This window comes from Mobula hypostoma, chromosome 9 (assembly GCF_963921235.1).
Source record: "Mobula hypostoma chromosome 9, sMobHyp1.1, whole genome shotgun sequence".
Classification (NCBI taxonomy): Eukaryota; Metazoa; Chordata; class Chondrichthyes; order Myliobatiformes; family Myliobatidae; genus Mobula; species Mobula hypostoma.
Genome location: NC_086105.1, coordinates 114,570,340 through 114,589,619, shown reverse-complemented (window position 1 = coordinate 114,589,619; position 19,280 = coordinate 114,570,340). Strand labels below are relative to the sequence as shown.

General features: G+C 39.3%; 1 protein-coding gene across 2 annotated transcripts in view; it reads left to right on the top strand.

The window, feature by feature from the left end:
- sdk1a (sidekick cell adhesion molecule 1a) overlaps positions 1–19,280 on the top strand; it is a 779,580-nt gene that overhangs the window by 634,742 nt on the left and 125,558 nt on the right. For both annotated transcript variants that reach the window (XM_063058961.1, XM_063058960.1), the window contains exons 25-27: positions 2,346–2,583; positions 5,779–5,894; positions 11,458–11,644. In XM_063058961.1, coding sequence (XP_062915031.1) covers positions 2,346–2,583; positions 5,779–5,894; positions 11,458–11,644 — 541 coding nt within the window. The remainder of the gene's footprint in view (positions 1–2,345; positions 2,584–5,778; positions 5,895–11,457; positions 11,645–19,280) is intronic.

Here is a 19,280-nt window from a genome sequence, read left to right as displayed (position 1 = left end):
ATATATTTCTTAGATCTTTTGACAGATTGAAACACTAGAGGCTGCAGTTCTTTCATCAATATATTTTTATTAACACTAAATGGTGTTACTATTCAGCATCATAGTGCCTGGATTCTGATGGATTTTGCTGGTAGTTATGCCTGGAGGGGAGCAGGTGCTTGCTGAGATTCCCCAGCATTTATCTTCTATGATCCCAGACCAGTACAGGATACCCATCTCATTCATTTGATTTGGGTTTATGAGGTTAAAGAATTTTCCTTTTTTTAGTAGATTAGCTTAAGAAAAAGTTTAGAAGCATTTTTGGAGTTATTTATTTATTATTTAGTTTGTTTGTGACTGTATTAGACATTCGAAGACTCTGGGCCGGGTCTTATTGACTGTAGTGTTTGCAAACGCTTGAGTTCTGATGCTGAAATGGGTCTTGCATGTATGCACTGTGAAATGCAGGAGTCTCAGACTTTGCAAATTTGACAAGGCAGAATCTGTTGTTTTTCATCACTGTCTGGTTCCATGGGAAATCCAACAGCAGAGTCAAATCTTGCTGGGATTCCTCAACAGTAAATTGTGGAATCTCTGTTTATCCTGGGTGGGTAAAGATTTATTGATGCAAGAGGAAAGTATGTCATTTTATTTGTCTTATTTTTTCTTTTATTGCTTTTTTTTAAATGTGTGTATTAGGTTTAAACAAACATTAATCACTTTCTTAATTATTTTGTTGAATTTTAGTTGATATTGAACTTCTCTGAGTGTCACATTCTGCAGGCAGCTAACTTTGCTGCCTTTCACCATCTAGCCTTGTGAAGTCCAGTGTGTGGAGATGAGGCGTCCAATCCACAGAGGTGTAGATTGGGATGGATGGAAATTGGGAAATTCCAGGTTGGAGGTCAGACTAACGTGATATGCCCCAATGGAAAAAGAGCTTGTATCTTTAACCAGCGGAAAAGCTGGGGTATGGGGTTCTGCACTCGATCAGAATCAGTTTTATTATACATGACCTGTATTGTGATTTTTTTTTGTGTTTTGCAGCAGTAACAGAGTGCAAGGCATATACATAATTATAAATTACAAAATAAATAAATGAATAACATGGTTGTGTTCGTGGAGTGTTCAGAAATCTGATGGCGACGGGTACAAGGATGTTCTTAAAACATTGAATATAGTTCTTCAGGCTTCTATAGCTCCTCCCTAATGGTAGTAACACAAAGAGGGCACGTTCTGGTTGGTGAGTGTTTTTAATGATGCTTGCAACTTCTCGAGGCACCACCTCCTGAAGATGTCCTTGTTAGTGAGAAGAGTTGTACCTTAAGGTTTACTTATGAAGCCTTCCCCATAAGTGGTATAGCCAGAAGGCAATGGAGTTTTGAGATCAGAGTTTTCCTTCTCTTAGATGACCTGCCCACCACAGCTGACAAAAATATGTGAAGGCCAGGAGCTGAACATGGTTGTCAGAAACTATTTGAGTCGCACACCATTGGCAACATTTGATAGGTAGTGGGAACTTGTCCCCATTACCACCTGTGGCAATAACAACCATAAGGAACCTTTTCATACCTGCACTGGAACTTACAGAATTATGGTCACTAGTCCTAAAGTGTCCCCCTCCAGACACTTTCGTCACCTGCCTATTTTCTTAAGATAAAGTAAAGTACTGCTCCTTCTCTATAGGATTCTCCACATATTGTCTCAAAAAAAAAGTTTATTGGATGTTCTGAACAAATTCCACCCCATCAAAGCCCCTTGCAGTGACACAATCTCAGTCTATACTGAGAACGTTAAAATTCACCCAACTGCTGTAACCCTATTGTTCACACATTCATCTACGATTTGCTTATGTATCTGTTCCTCTAATTCCCACTGAATATTGGGAAGCTAATAGTATAAAGGCAGCAAAGTAATCAGCCTTTTCTTATTTCTAAATTTTACCCATGTGGCTCATTGGACAATCCCTCCAGGATATTCTCCCTAAGAACTGCCTTTATGCTCTATTTTCCTAATAAGTATATCCCAGAAAAGTTTTTTAAAAGGGTGGTTGGATACAGTGAGTAAAAGAAAATCAGTCAGGAGGAAAAATACTTGGAATCAAACTTGCTCAATTTATTATTGTTTTCCAGTGTATACAACTTTGCTCCGAGCTAATACACTCAAGTTAAGAACAAGAAAATCAGCCCATTCTCAAATTCATTGAGTACTTCTTCACAGGGATTAACAACCAAATTTCTTTTTTAGATTAAACAATTTGCTTGTTAATGTACTATAATGTATTGTCCTTGGCTCAGAAACAATTTATATGATTACCAGCATGTTCCATTTCATCCATAATCTACTTGATATTTATTTATTCACAGCCTCTTCCGGAGTCTGAGTACAATGGTAACCCTGAATCAGTTGGATACAGAATTAAGTATTGGAGACTGGATGGTCAGGGCACGCCTGCGACCCAGATCATTAATGATCGTCTGGAGAGGGAAATCACCATCGAGAATCTGGAGGAATGGACCAACTATATGTTTCAGATCCAGGCTTTTAATGCTATTGGATCAGGGCCCTGGAGCCGTCAAGTTCAAGGATGCACAAGAGAATCAGGTACTCTTGAATAAAACAAAGTATGAAACTATGATATGAGATAGGAAGCACCTTAAGATTACTGTCAACTTCAGGAAAAATATGTAAAAGCATATGTTCAGCAATGTCCATGATAGAAGGTGAATAGCCTTCATATCTTGTTTAGGTGTAACATTATAAGACCAAATATAAGTTGTCTTTTCCTGCTTACTGCTGGTCCTTCACTGCAGCTGAAGAATGTTTTCTTTTCTTCTGTTACAAGTGTATGCTTTTTTTTAATCCTTATGGCATGATTTCATAGCTTTATTATCTAGATTCAAAGTGAATTCTCATAGTCTTTTCTTTTTGAATGCTGATAGCTGTCAGGGCTTTGGTCCTGAAGATGAAAGGAATCAGCTATGCTGATCCTTTTGTTTTTCAATTAGCCTACAAGAATTTCAACCTAATTTAAATATATTTTTATGTCTTTCTGTACTTTTGATATTTTTGTCAGTGCTTTTGCTTATAAAGCCTCACTTTGAGGATTTTTTTTAAGCTGACAGTGTGGTAATACTTCATTAATATCATTGGATGTAAAGTTACTACTTACTGAGCTTTGTAACCAGAGTTCAAACCAACTCCTCCAAATGTCATCATCCTTGAAGATTAGAAACAAAATATTCAAATCATCACAAATGTACAGAAAATGTGAATAAAAGTGAATTGTTTAAGATGCCTTGTTTCTAATCCAATGGTACAAAGTCCTCCTTAAATCCTCAGAATGGAGATCCATAGTTTGATTTATCATACTGAATCAAATTCTGTGTGCTCTTATGAGTGTACAGTTCATGTGGGCATGCTGTGTCATCCTAAACAGGCACTTTTAAGATGTCAAGGCAAGTCATCAGATGTATGGATAGAACCAGTTTCAGCCAGCTGCAGTCCAGACAATTGTTTTGCTTGGCATATTATGCGTATTATTTTTTCCGAGTTTTGCTTAGCGTGTTGACCTATGCCCGGCATTTGAATTTCTTTTCTGAGTGTGTTTTGCATATTTTGAACGTGCCAAGTTAGATGCACAACAACAACAAAATACTAAATCTCACAGGAATGCACATATTTTTTCAAAACAAGCCCTGAGGTAAACATCGTCATTGTTCTTAATGGTCGTTATCCAGCAGCCAGCTTCATCCTTCTGGTCAAAGAGTGAAGTCTGGCAATGGAGTCATAATGCTAGACTCTTACAAATTGAGCTCTTCATGTTTGTTAATGAAATTTTTGATGTTAAGTGGTGTATAACCTGAGCAAGAGTAAAGCAAAAAGTTTAAATATAAAGTCCATTTTTGGTGGACTTAAACATCCAGAAAGACCATAAGACAAAGGAGCAGAAGTAGGCCATTCGGCCCATCGAGTCTGCTCCGCCATTTTATCATGAGCTGATTCATTTTCTCCTATTTAGTCCCACTCCCCCGCCTTCTCACCATAACCTTTGTGAAAGAGTAGAAGGCAAAGCATTCTGTAGTATTGGAATTACCAGTGCAAAGTCAGAGTGGATGAATGTTAGTTTACTTTTACTGTATCCCCACAGAACAAATTCTTGAGGAGCTCACCTTACCCTCGGACTTTGGGGGTGGAGGGAAATAATAAGTTAGGGCTGTTTCCCCTTGCATAGAAGTGCACTTATATGGATATGGAACAAATTTAAGAAACTTAAATGCCTCCTTCTATGTCATAAGGAAATTTGAGGAATAGGATTAAGTGTTAATTTTCCAAAGATCAGGAGTTCTCATTGATTTTTTTCTACCCCAGAATAATGAAGAAGATTCAAGGTAATTAACTCAGCGAAGAGTTATCATGAAGATACTTTATTTACTCGAGATTGTGGGCAATTGAATTGTGTCTGGGTGTTGGTAGTACCTTTTTTGCCTAGTCTGTCAATAAATGATGCAATGAATTATCTCCTCAGTTCAACTCTCTACAGCACTCCTAGACAATTCATTGAGATTAGTAATTCTTTCTGTAGGGAATTCAGTGTGGTTTGGTGCAATTAGTTAATCAGGGAAAAAACCTTGGGATGTAATCCTAAACTAATTGTATCACTGTGGTAAAATGTAATTGCCACAGGTTAGCTTATGAGCAAACAAAGCTGTACTCTGATTGCCAATATCGAATCATTTCTTCGATCCATTATAGGAACATCTGTGATAAAAATAATTTGGTGAACCATGTAATAATAAGATATCTAAACAATATTTAACACTTTCAGGCGTAGTAAAATAATTTCAGAAAAGGCAATTCCCAATAATTGCTCATTAATGTTTTAATTCCACAAAATAATGATGAAAACACATTAACTCCAAAGGTTCCTTTGGATTCATCAGATGTGTGGAGAGAGAGAGACAGCTGCATGGGCAACAGCTTGCTCTCCACTTCATACTGCCCTGGCTAGAGTACTAGCCATGCTGCACTGACATCCATGGTGGACCTCAACCAACAGAGGACTTCATTACCTCAGTGGACAACACAAGCAACTTTTCAGTTCATTTTGCCAACTTCTGCTAGGAAGCTCGAGATAATATTCAATAACGCTTGTATGAAAGGAAATAATCTCTCCATGTTTAATATTTTTTCTCAGTCTTCTCTTTATAATTTAATCAAAGTGAAAACCAAGCTGTTACCCCTATTTAATTAACTGGTTGATATATTATACAGAATTTCATTATTCTTTAAGCATAGTAGAGTAGAGTCTACTCACTTTGCCAGTAGAAACCCCAGTTTATTTTGAATACCAGGTCCCATTATCATCCGGTCATTGTGCTACAAGCTGAAACTGAACGCCCTGGATCATACAACAATAGAGTGTAACTTAACCTGAGAATGTGTTTAGAGTTCAATGCATTTCTTAAATAATACCTAGGTAATAATATCTATTGGCATCACAAGATTATTCATTAAAATGACCATTATCTTCAGACATCCATTCAAGCAACTATTTGATTGACGCCAGCAATCTGAAGAGAGTTCTTCCATTTCATTTTCTCATTTTCATCAGGTTTAAGGGCTCAATATCCATCTCTTTATCCGATTTAATTATTGTGTATGTTTTGTGTGTATCCATGCATTTGATCCAGCTGTGATAATTGCTTCGTACAGTGTATAATTTATTTCAGTTAATTGTAAAGTCTTTGATTCTAATGATTTTCTGGTGAAATTTCTTCCTTTGCTCTTTAATTTCAGTTCCATCAGCTGCTCCAGGAAATGCAACAGCAGAGGCTGTGAGTCCTACACAGATCCTGGTTATGTGGGGACCAGTTCCAGAATCAGATCAAAATGGACTTATACTAGGATACAAGGTATCACGTATCATTGACTTAATTAAAGAGATAAACATAAAAAGACAGAAGGGTCCGTTCATGTCATAACATGAAAATGTGACTGTCAGGTTCCCCTTTCCAACGTTAACCATGTAATCTCCCAAGAAAGATAAGAGCTAAAAGTAAACTGTACTGACAGCAAACAGACCTGATGAGGAAAACACAGAAAAAAATAGATTGATTCAGGGAACTCTCCAAGCATTGATATGAAACACTTTTAAACATGAGTAATGAGTAACTTCTAATGTAACAAATATTTGAATGCAGAGTAATTGAAAATTTCAAGATCGTGCTCAGTAATTTTTTTTTATGAGCTGATATTGTCAAAGGACGTGGAACCAGAAGGCATAAATAGATCTGAGTTGTAGATAGGCCTTGATCTATTAGAGTGGCTGAAATCCCTTCTGCTGTTCCTATATTCATCAATGCCACTACTGCGCAGATTTTGAAATGATAGAGTATTAATCTGATGTTGTTCCATTGCCATGCATATCATGTCTCTACAAAGCTCAGTTCATCCTGTTTAACTCTGCTGGTTCAGAAATGAAACATAATCCATCCAATGTGTCACATAGTTAGTAAGCAATTTAAAATGAATCTGGAATTTTTACTTTAAACCTTCAAGACTCAACCATATGCTCAGGCCAACTCTACATATAAATACTAAAATGCTGTTTTGCTAAAACCCTGGGTTATCATGTTGGTCTGGCAGAAGATCAGGTGTTTCTTGTTTGATAGCTCATTATATAAATAAGCCCTAGAAAAAAATATATGATTGATGTACATGTGCATCATAATGTATAAGTACAGCTGGACAGTAGGCCAAGTCTAATAACATTATTAATCTACTTACTAAACACATATTAGTCTAAAGGTCATCTGTGCGATTTTGAAATATATGCACTGTTTAATGTTTTCTTGTATGTTCTCATTATTTTTATGATTCTGTTCCTCTGGTTACTTCTCATCAGTTATCTCATGAAAGAGCTGCAATGCTAGCCTTGGAAACTATTATCAATGTTGTGCCATGGTTGGCCTTCATACAGTATTCAATGCCTAATTATTCAACATCAGAAAATAATGTATATATACTATGATGGGAAATGAATAAGATTACATTTGTGCAGTTTCAAGCCTTCAGCTAGACAAAAAAATTGTGCTACAAATATTTAACTATCATTAACTTTTAAATATGTTTATTATTTTTATGCAGAATATGGTCTATATTTTTTAAGAAATGAAAAATATTTTCCGTACTGTATGATTCAAAGGGTTAAAAAAATTCCCATAGCAAAATAGAGAATATTCTACGGAGTTTTTAAATTATTTCTGTAACTGACTTAAAGGCTTTCTCAGAAAGGAGAATTAAAGCCATATTTCACCATGTTTCCATAGTCTAGTCTTTTAATAATGGTCAAATATGGCTTTATAAACACATAACTCTAGAAGTGGTTTAATTTTACTTATTTCTTTTTCTTGTCATGTGGATGACAATGCCAAGGCATATTTATAGTTCCTCACTGCTTGTCGTGAGAAAAAAAGCAGTGGTTGACTTATTGATGTTGGAGAAACAGCAATTTATGCCCATGTGAAAATGAAATGTGATGCTTTTGAAGTGTATAATTTCTTGGATTTTTTAAAACTGGGTTTGTCTTGGGAAAACTGTCATTATTCAAGAAGTAAGTTCACCTGTGATGTGATAAAGGTATTCACTTCCCTTGCCAGCCTTCATGTAAAAAAATAAATAATTTTTAAGGGAACATAGGACAATGTAACCAGTACAGGCCCTTCCTGTACTGTGCTGATCTTTTAACTACTCCCAACATCAATCTGACCCTTCCTACTACATAGCCTTCCATTTTTCTTTCATCCACGTGCCATCATGCCCTTATTGTATCAAAAACTGGCACTGCATTCCACATACCTACCAAGCTGTGTGCAAACAAAAACCTACCACTGATATCCCCCCGCCCCATACTTTCCTCCCAACCGCTTAAAGTTATGATCCTGAAAGTCATATCCACTCTGGGAAAAAGTCTTTGGCTGTCTTCTCAATCTATGCAAGTCTTAACAACCCTATCAACTTGCGCTACAACTTTGAGGCATCTATGAACATGAATCCCAAGATTCCTCTGTTCCTCCCATTGGTAAGAATCCTGCTATTAATCCTGAATAACTATCTTCAAGTTCAACTCTCCATTGTGAATCACTTCACACTTTTCTGGATTGAACTCCATCTGCTACTTCTCAGTCCAGCTCTGCAACCTATCAATGTCCTGTTGTAACCTACAACAACCTTCTACACTATCCACACCACCGCCAACCTTCATGTCATCTGCAAAGTTACTACCCCACCTTTCCCCTTCCTCATCCAAGTTATAAAAATCACAAAGAGCTGGGGTCCCAGAACAGATCCCTGCCAAGCACCACTGGTCACCACCCTCCAGGCAGAATACAATCCATTTTCTACCATCCTCCGCCTTCTGTGGGCAAACCAATTCTGAATCCATGTAGCCAAGTTTATCTGGATTCAACGCCTCCTGCCTCTCTGAATAAGCCTACCATGGGGATCCATGTTAAATACCTTATTAAAATCTATATACACCATACCCACTGCTCTGTCTTCATCAATATGTTTTGTCACTTTTTCAAAGACTTCAGTCAAACTTGTGAGGCATGACCTGCCCCTCATAAAGCCATGTTTCTATCCCTAACTAAAATATGCTTCTTCACACGCTTATAAGTCCTCTCTCTAAAAATCCTCTCCAATGATTTGCCTACCACTGGTGAATTTCTCACTGGTCTATAATTCCTAGAGTTCTCTCTATTATTTTTCTTGAACAAAGAAACCACATTTGTCACCTTCGAATCATCTGGCACTATTCCTATAGCTATTGAGGCTGTAAAGATCATCTCTAAAGGCGCAGCAATCTCTTCCCTCGATTCCCATAGTAACCTGGGGTATGTCCTATCAGGTCACTTATCTATCGTAATGTTTTTCAAAAGTTCCACACATCCTCTTTCTTAAAGTTGACATGTTCCAGCATATCAGCCTGTTCTGCACTGACTTCACATTTGTCACGCTCCCTCTCATTGGTGAATTCAGAAGCCAATTACTCATTAAGGACCTCCCATATCTTCTCCGACTCCAGACATGTTTCCTCTTCTATCCATGACTGGTCCTATCCTCACTCTAGTCGTCCTCCTGACCTTCACATGCATATACAATGCCTTAGGCTTTTCATTAATCCTATTCGCTGAGGCCTTCTCTAGCTCTCCTGAGTCCATCCTTAAGCTCCTTCATAGCTGTTTTGTAACTCTCAAGAGCCCTTGTTTCTTACAACTTAAATTTTTTTCTTCCTCTTGTCAACCCTGGCTCCTTCACCCTGCCATCCTTTCCCTGCTTTAATGGGAGAAAGATATCCAGAACCCCATGCAAGTTGACCCCAAACAACGTCCACATTTCCATTATATATTTCCCCAAGTACATCTATTCACTGTTTAGCCTAATAGTATAATTCATCCTCCTCCAATTAAATACTTTCCCATACTGTCTGCTCTAACACTGTCCAAGGCTTTGCTAAAGGTCAGGGAGTTATGGTCACTGTCTCCGAAATGCTCTCCCACTGAGAGGTCTGTCATCTGACCAGGTTCATTATCTACTACTAGATCCCGTATGGCATCTCCTCTGGTCATCCTATCTGCATGTTGTGTCAGTTCATTAGGCGTGTACTTCTTGAGCGCAGCTAACAAACTGATATCTGAACCTTTCGCACTAAGGAAGTGCCAATCAAGATTGGGGAAGTTGCAGTCACCATGTTGGTGGGGCAGGGGGAGGGGGGTTGCTATAGAATACTCCCAATAGTGTGATTGCTCCTTTTCTGTTTTACTTTACCCACAGTGACTTAGTAGACATTCCCACCATGATTTCCTCACTTTCTGCAGCTATGATATTATGATATGATACGATCCTTGATTCATAATGCCACTCTACCACTTCTTTTACCTCCCTCCATGTCCCTTTTGAAACATCTAAACCATGGAACATCCAGTAGCCATTCCTGTCCTTATTGGCAACCATGTCTCTGTAATATCCACAAAATCATTGCTCAATGTACCGATCCATGCCCTAAGTTCTTTGCCCTTGTTCCTCATACATCTCACATTGCAATAGACACTTTTCAACCCATTCTACTGACTGCAATTATGCCCTTGCAACTATCTATCCTTCCTCGCGGTCTCTCTGCAGGCTGTGTCTACCTTTACGCTAATTGTCCCTTCCACTGACCTATCATTCTTGTTCCCATCCCCCTGCCAAACCAGTTTAAACCCTCCCCAACAGCTCTAGCAAATTTGCCTGCAAGGATATGGTCCCTCTTGAGTTCGTGTGTAATATATCCCTTTTGTACAGGTCATACTTCCCCCAGATCCCAATGATCAACAAATCTGAAACTTTAACCCCTACACCGATTCTTCAGCCATATATTCATCTGCCAGATGAACCTATTCTTGCCCTCACTGGTGAGTGGGACAAGCAGCAATCCAGAGAGTACCACCCTTGATGTCCTGCTTTTCAGCTTCCGACCTAGCTCCCTATATTCTCTCTTCTGGACTTCATCCCTTTCCTGTTTGTTGGTACCAATATGTACCACAGCTCCTGGCTGTTCACCCTCCCCGTCTGGAATGCTGTGAACCTGATCTGAGACATCCCTGACCAGAGCACCTGGGAGGCAACATGCCATCCAGGAGTCTTTTTCACATCCACAAAATCTCCTGTCTCTTTCCCTAACTAGTCAATCTCCTCTTACTACCACTCTTCTCTTCTTCCCCTTCCCTTCTGAAGAAAGCGATTGACTTTGAATAAGAAAGCACATTGTATGATTGTTAATCCTAACATCAGAATAACTTTATGTATATATTTTCACATCATTGGACCTTCCAAAGTGAAGTCAGTGAATTAGATGCTTTGAGCAATTATTCTGTTGTATGGGTAAATATAGCAAGTGAATATTTCCAAAGTAAGATCCTGTGTACATCAGCTAAACAGTTAATTGACTAACTAATATCAAAAATGGGTAAACATCTCAAAAAATTCCCCTGCTTTCCTTTTGAAAATTGTCATGAAATATGTTGTTCATCTTATCTGATAGAACCTTAATTCAATATCACATTTGAATAAAGTATCTCACTCACTGCTCATATTTGCTCCTCCTTGAATTGAGGTTTTGTTTGTGGTTTATTTTCTCTACCTTATTTAGCATCTTTGATTCATCATCATGAATTTTTGCCTGGGGAGAAGCAATTTCCTTCTTCAAGTCCTATTTCTAAGATCTTGCAATTGAGGAACAGTTGTTTGTCTGATAACATCTTTTGATTTAACTTGTCATTATTTAATGTTATGAGCTTAAACTTTTAAGAGATACTTCAAAAATTTTGGCAAGTAAAGCAGACTGTTAATTCAAATTTAAATATGTATAAAATGAAATGAAAAATGTGCACTTTAACTTGTGGAGCTAAACCATACATATATATCCTGTCCTAGATCCTGTACCAAGAGAAAGGTTCTGAATCTACACAAACACATCTAGTGAAAGGAAATTTTACACACTCTGTTGTTTTGAACGGTCTGAGGAAATACACTCAATATGAGATTCAAGTTCTGGCATTTACCAGGATTGGGGATGGAGTACCATGTTTCCCAGCTCTAATGGAGAGGACGAAAGATGATGGTATGTTGCAATATATATTTCTTCCAAAGGTTCAGACAAATGCTGGTGGAAAAGGATAATCTGACCTAATTGCACTTCCTGATTCTAGGTTTACTGTATTACATGTCACGGTACATCTTATTCTTCCAGGCTACCAATCCTAATATTAATAAAGTAACACATATTTATGAAATGCAGTTTTAAATCTTGAGCATTCCAAAATATTTTAGCAGACATATCTTGATTTTCCATATCATGATTCTTTTTGTTTGAGCAAATACAGCAACACGCAGTGAGGTGATGGTATTGTGCTCATCCAATTACTTTCTAAATCTCCCTACATCAGCCCAAAGGGCAGAGTTCTAGAGCACCGTAAGCTTCTAGCTCTGCTGGACAAAACTTGTGCTTCAAATGTATCCCATCCAGGCCTCATGTTATTTTATAATTCTTGATTAAATTTCCCCTTAGCCTAATTTGATTCAATGAAAGCACCCCCAGCCTTGCTCATAGCTAAGATTCTCCAATCCCAGCACCATCCTTGTAGACTTCCTTTGTAAATTCTCCAGGACTGGCAGATGCCAGAGTGCTAAGTGTGTTAGTAGAGGGTTGATGGGCAAGTGATCGTGAATGTGGGTGTCTGATGTTTGCACGGGAGCTAAAAACATCAGCAGCAAAGATTTGAGTGGGTTAGCGCAACGGAAATGATAGAAATTTATGGAATACCCTTGTCTGGTAAAAGAGACTTGAGTCTCTTCTGTAGCAGTTCAGGATGTATGAAGCCTGTTAATTAATTCCAAATCAGTTCTCAATCCTCCAGTTCAGGTTTGCTTTAATGTTCTTGCAAGCCTCCATGGTGCCAAAGAATTTTGCACAAGTGACTTTAAACTAGCATTGTAAACAGTTACACATGATCATTGGACTTTGTGTCATTAACACATCGTAAGCATGAAAAATCCAGTAATGATTTCAGGATGAGTTTTCTTTTCTGACCTGAAGTGGCACGCCCAAATCCAAACTGTTTGGGTATCCCTAATAAGCAGCCATGAAAATAGTCAACTCTATTTGAAGGAAGTAGGAAATGGAAAAACATTTCCTGTTATTTATCATATACTATTATTCTTTTTTGATATTTACACTCTGACTCCTGAGCAGTCTCAGTCCTGGACAGATTATTTTCATAAACACCACTTGGAAGAAGCTATTGTCACTAATACATCATACACTTCAAACCACCTAGTGCTGTGCCCCCTTCCAGCTCTGCTTCCCTCCCTGATGAGCTCAATTACTTCTACGCTCGCTTTGACTGAGAGAACAAGGAGGTCACCCTCAAAGCGGATCTCCCACCTGGTGAACTGCCTGTCTCACTTTCCACCTCTGATGTTTGCGCCACCCTGAGCAGGGTGAATGTATGGAAGGCAACTGGTCCAGATGGAATACTTGGCTGTGTGCTCAGAGTGTGCAGGGCAGTTGGCTGGTGTCTTCACGGACATTTTTAATCTGTCCCTGGCCCAGGCAGTTGTCCCCACAAGCTTCAAGATTGCCACCATCGTGCCAGTGCTGAAGCATTCCACTGCCACGGGTCTGAATGACTTCCGCCCAGTTGCACTCACCCCCATCATTGCAAAGTGCTTTGAGAAACTGGTTCTGTCATATCTGAAATCCTGTCTGCCCTCTACCCTGGACCGCCATCAATTTGCCTATCACACCAACAGGTCAACAGAGGATGCCATCTCCATGGCACTTCACTCTGCCCTGACCCACCTGGACAGCCCCAACTCTTACGTCAGAATGCTGTTCATTGACTTTAGCTCGGCATTCAATACTGTGATCCCCTCCAAGCTGATCAACAAACTTTACCAGCTTGGTATCAGCTCATCCCTCTGCAATTGGACCTTGGACTTTCTGACTGACAGACCCCAATCTGTTAAGTTAGACAACCCCTCCTCCTCCACTCTCACCCTGAACGCCGGCGTGCCTCAAGGCTGTGTGCTGAGCCCTCTTCTGTACTCCCTTTTCACCTATGACTGCATTCCTGTACATGGTTCTAACTCCATAATCAAGTTCGCAGACGACACCATGGTGGCTGCCTGATCATAGGGGATGATGAGACGGCCTACAGGGATGAGGTCCAGCACCTGGCCACGTGGTGTGCCGACAACAACCTGGCCCTTAACACCCAGAAGACGAAGGAGATCATTGTGGACTTCAGACATGCTAGGAGCCACACTCGCGTCCCCATCTACATCAACGGAACTGTAGTGGAGCGTGTATCAAGCTTCAAATTCCTTGGTGTCCACATTTCCGAGGATCTCACCCGGTCCCTGAACTCCTCCATCCTGATCAAAAAGGCGCAACAGTGCCTTTATTTCCTGCGGAGCATCAAGAAAGCTCACCTCTTTCCCAGGATACTGACAGACTTTTACCGCTGTACCATTGAGAGCATACTCACCAACTGCATCTCAGTGTGGTATGGAATTGTCCCATATCAGACCGCAAAGCACTTCAGCGTGTGGTGAAAACTGTCCAGCGGATTATTGGCGCCCAATTGCCCACCATTGAGAACATCTACCATAAACGCTGCCTGGACAGGGCGAAAAGCATTATCAGGGATGCATCTCACCCTAACCATGGACTTTTCACTCTCCTCCCATCTGGTAGATGCTACAGGAGCCTCCGCTCCTGCACTAGCAGGCACAGGAAGAGTTTCTTCCCTGAGGCTGTGACCCTGCTGAACCTCACATCACAACGCCGAGCAGTATTGCACCCATATTGTACTGTCTCAGTACTTTTCTATTTGTGTGCTATAGCACTTGCTTTTTATTCGCAGTTATTTTGTAAATAACACTATTCTTTGCATTTCTTGTCAGATGCTAACTGCATTTCATTGGCTTTGTATCTGTACTGGGCACAATGACAATAAAGTTGAATCTAATCTAATCTAATCTAATGCATAGCCATGGGGGTGTCCTTATTGATAATGTTAACACAGAGTGCCTCACAGTTGGGAAACATTGACACAGAAATATGTTTGTACTTGTATAATTCACATGTACATACACTAGCTATCTTGTATACATCATAAAGAATGTAAAGACATAATTTAGTCTGTTGCTAAAATTCCATCTGTAGAGATGAATTTATGGTAATTTTCCTTAATTTTTCAATGTAAGAATCATGTCCTGTTTTAATGAAGCTTTTGAACTTGATAATAAACAGGAGATATTTATTCTCAAGTACAGTGGATTCCAGTTAATTGGACACAATGAGACCAATATATTCTGGCCCAATTAAGCAGTTCCCCAACTAGCCAAAGTTCCATAAAAATAGTTAAAAAGGTATAAAAAAGACAAAGTACCATTTAACCGAGTAACAAATTATGTATTTAAATGAAACAGATCAAATTGGAACACTATCTATACTACTGGTGGTTGTCCGTCGATTCCCACGATAACAAGAATCCTGTGTGGGAGAGTTTTTAAAGTGGAAAAACCATTGCACTGGGACAGTTCCAGTCTCTCAACCTCGGAAGTCAAGGTCCAGTAGGACGAGTGGACGTGACAACTAGCAACCTCCCTGATTGCAGTGGAATACCTCAACTTCTGTCCCTCGTCAATGCTCTCCACAAGGCGTTGTATCTCACTGTAGATCTCACCTGCCCAGTCTGCCAGAGCTGACCTCACCTGTTAGGACAGGCATGTCCCTATCTCATCTGGGTATGTAATGTACCGGCTATCCTTACCTGGTTTAGCCCAGCTGCTGAAGCAGTGTCACATGCAAGTACATACTTGAAGCTACAGATGAGAGCTGAGTGTCCAGTGAGGATCAAAGGTAACATTCAAGATGATTGTCAATACTTTCAAATTCTTTGTAGTTCCTAAATTGTTGAAATAGTGAAATCCATTCATTTTCACTCCTGGCTGTTTCTGGCATCTCCAAGTTTGAATGATTAAAACTGCAGTGAGCAAAGCAGTTCTGAATTGTCTTACTGATTATTTCTCACCGGCTATCAGTGACGAATATCACTGCTTTTTGAACACAAACACACGTAGCTGATGCCATTTAAAAGTTGTTTGCTGTAAGCATAGTGTTTAACAGCCACACAATATGCACCCGACTGGCACTGGTTAGAAAATGTTTGGCAACAGTCTCCTGCCCCAATTAAGTGGCATAGTGTCCCAAATAAACAAAGGAAATCCTGGCTAGTTTCTCAATTTTTTTTCTTTAAGAGTTATCCCAAGTAAGTGGCTTCCTCGAATAACCGATGGCCGAATTATCTGGAATACACTGGATATGTAAAACTTTGGTGTTGGCTTATTTATGTGATTGAAATTCTTAGTGGGAGAGAGTTTTATTGTCTTTAAATGAGCTAAATCAACTAAGTGAAGTTTCTACTAACTAATGTAACATACTCAGGCACTCTCAGTGTGATCCCCATCATGGTATTCGCCCTCTTATGTCTTGTCAATTGAAACTGTTCTTCCCTCCTCCTCTTCCTTCATTGCCAGTTGTGAGATAGAACAGTAAGCATGGACAACCTTGATGCAATAGACAATGATGTTCGACAATAGCAGACACTCTGATATAATTGTCCAATTCCCAATTTTCTTCCATCCTCTTGAAATAAGTTTCATTTCAGAGGCTGGAGCCAAAGGGTGATTGTTGTACTTGACGGAGGCCGATCATACCAGACCCATGGATTTGTAGTGGTCGCTTTGTGGAGCACTGCACTCACATGACCCTGAATATGTGATTTAAATTTTATTGAGGTACAGCGCAGAACAGGCCCTTCTGGTCCTCGAGCCATGGCGCCCTGCAATCCCCTGATTTAATCCTAGCTTAATCACAGGACAATTTACAGTGACCCATTAACCCACCAACCGGTACATCTTTGGACTGTGGGAGGAAACCAGAGCACCCAGAGGAAACCCACACAGTCACGGGGAGAGAATTCACAAACTCCTTACAGGCAGTCGACGTCTCAGAATGAAACGTTTACTGTACTCTTTTCCATAGATGCTGCCTGGCCTGCTGAGTTCCTCCAGCATTTTGTGTGTGTGACTAACATTCAGTGTTCACTTCATTGGAAACACCTCTACACCTGCTCGCAAATGCAGATTTTTAATGAGCCAATCATATGCCTGCAACTCAAAACCTAAAAGCATGCAGACATGGTCAAGATGTTCAGTTGCTGTTTAAACCAAACAACAGAATGGGGAAGAAATGTGATCTAAGTGATTTTGACTGTGCAGTGATTGTTGGTGCCAAACAGGGTGGTTTGATTATCTCAGAAGCTGCTGATCACCCGGGATTTTCATGAACAAGTCTCTAGAGTTTACAGAGAATGGTGCGATAAACAAATAATATCCAGTGAGCGACAGTTCTGTGGGCAAAAACAGTTTGTTACTGAAAGAGATCAGAGGAGAATGGCCAGACTGATTCAAGCTGACGGGAAGGCAACAGTAACTCAAATAACCATACATAACAACAGTGTTGTGCAGATAAACATCTCTGAATGCACAACATGTCAAGCCTTGAACTGGATGGGTACAGTAGCAGACGATCACAAACATACATCAGTGGCCACCTTACTAAGTACAGGAGGTACCTAATGAAGTGGCCACTGAATGTATTGTGAGTGATAGCAAATAAATATTCGTTGAAATATAAGAATAGTTTTAAGGAGAAGTAGGAGGGTTCTTCAACTTAAGCTTTAGAAATTGGCAATTATTGAAGAGCCTCATTAAGTAAGATTAAACTGCAGACTTTTCTTTTAGGTTAATTTCCTTGATAACATTTAGTATTAAGATCTGACTGGCACAAGTGGGCAGCAGGTAATTTAAAACTTGGACTAACATTTATGAATAATCATTAATGGTCATCTAATTGAATAGAATTGTTGCATATGCAAATCCATGTGGATACTTATTGATTGTAAACACCCATGAGGTTTGAAGCTTTTCTTTGGAACGTTAAAAATTGTGATTCATTTCAAATTGTTCCACTAATTAAATCATGTTCGATTTCACAGGGTAAAACTGCTGATATGTCCAATTTTTGTTTCAGTTAAGCTGCTTTCTCCTAACCCTTGAAAGCCCGAGAAGAAAAGATATTTTTGTAATGTCTTCAGAGATAATTATGATGTTATGTAAAGTAGTTTTGTTAAACAAAAGCAGCACCAGCATATAATTCAGACGCATTTGTGAAATTGGTGTTTAACTATAACTGGCATTTAAAATCAGTGTGGCAACTTGGAAGTGGACTAATTCTCGTAGGGCAATTATCCCATCAGAACTTTCAATCTCAGCTACAGCATTCTGTGGAATCGTGAATATCATTGTGGCCAGTTCATCTAACAATCATAATTTTGCTTCGTTTAGCCCATAGCAGCATATGAACTGTATGATAAAAATAATAGATATTAAAAAATAAGTTTAAAATTTTATGGCTCATACAAAAAATTTTCAGTACTCAAGAAGTAAAGCACATATTTTACCTCTTCAAAGTAAAACGATAAGTACAACAAACCAGAAGGGAAAATTCTTGCAGCAAAGTATTTTTTTATTTTCCTTTTATAAGTCTTTTGGCAGGTGACAAAGGTTTAATGCCATAATCAGGCTTTTTCATGAATATGACTATTGGAGAAATTGAACCTTGCCAGAGAGATTTATTTAGAAACCTGTGCTGTCATCTATTTTTGACAGCCTTTCTACAAGTCTGCCAGATCCCAGTAAATCAAATGAAATATCTGCTGATGGCCTTGAAAGCTGCAGACTAGTTCAAACCAAGCCATAGGAATGCATCTGTAATGTATGCCATTTTGTTGCCATTGACAACATTGCTGATAACCCCTGGCTGAATTTTTGTCACTACCGCTTGTCTCTTGAAAAATACTGTTCTGCACTTAAATTTATCTTCAAAGGTGTCAAGGTTTGTCCGAATTTTATTCTGATTCAATCTGGATGAAGAACCAGATTAACAGTAGTGAAGTAAACAGATTTAGTTTATTTGATTCAACTGGAAATACCTCTGACTTTCAGAGCATTGTTAACCAGATCTCCTGTTTTTATTAGGTTTTATTCAAGTTTTGTATAAAAGAAATGCTCAATATAAAGATTTTAAGATAGGGACAGGATGTTTGACAAACTTTTCAATGCCAAAATCTGTCTCCTGTTCCCATGAGTTCAGCCTACCAGTCTGGCAAAAGCAGAATTTATTAGTTGAAAGATTATACCAATTGTCAAAATAGACTTTGTACAATTGTGTGCACTTATCTTTTTGGTGCTTGGAATGCACATGGCTCCCACTTAATATTCAAACATACAGGATTGACCTCTGGCAACAAACAGAAACCAGAACCTCACCAAACAATACAGTGCAAGACCCCACAGAAATGTTGCCAGATGGGGCACTGCTTGACAGGCGGAAGTGGTGCACTCTCAACAGAGCGGGAGTTTGTAGGACGGGAGACAATATAGTGAAGTGGGGTTTAAAGACCAGCGAATCCTGTGAGTGTGGCGAAAGGGTGCAGAACGTTGAACACGTTCTGCGCAACTGCCCACTCTCACCTGACTTAGCTGACACTGACCTGCTCAACATCAGCCAAACAACACTGTCTGTCTGGTGTGACAAGCTACGATGATGACTTAATATTCAGTAA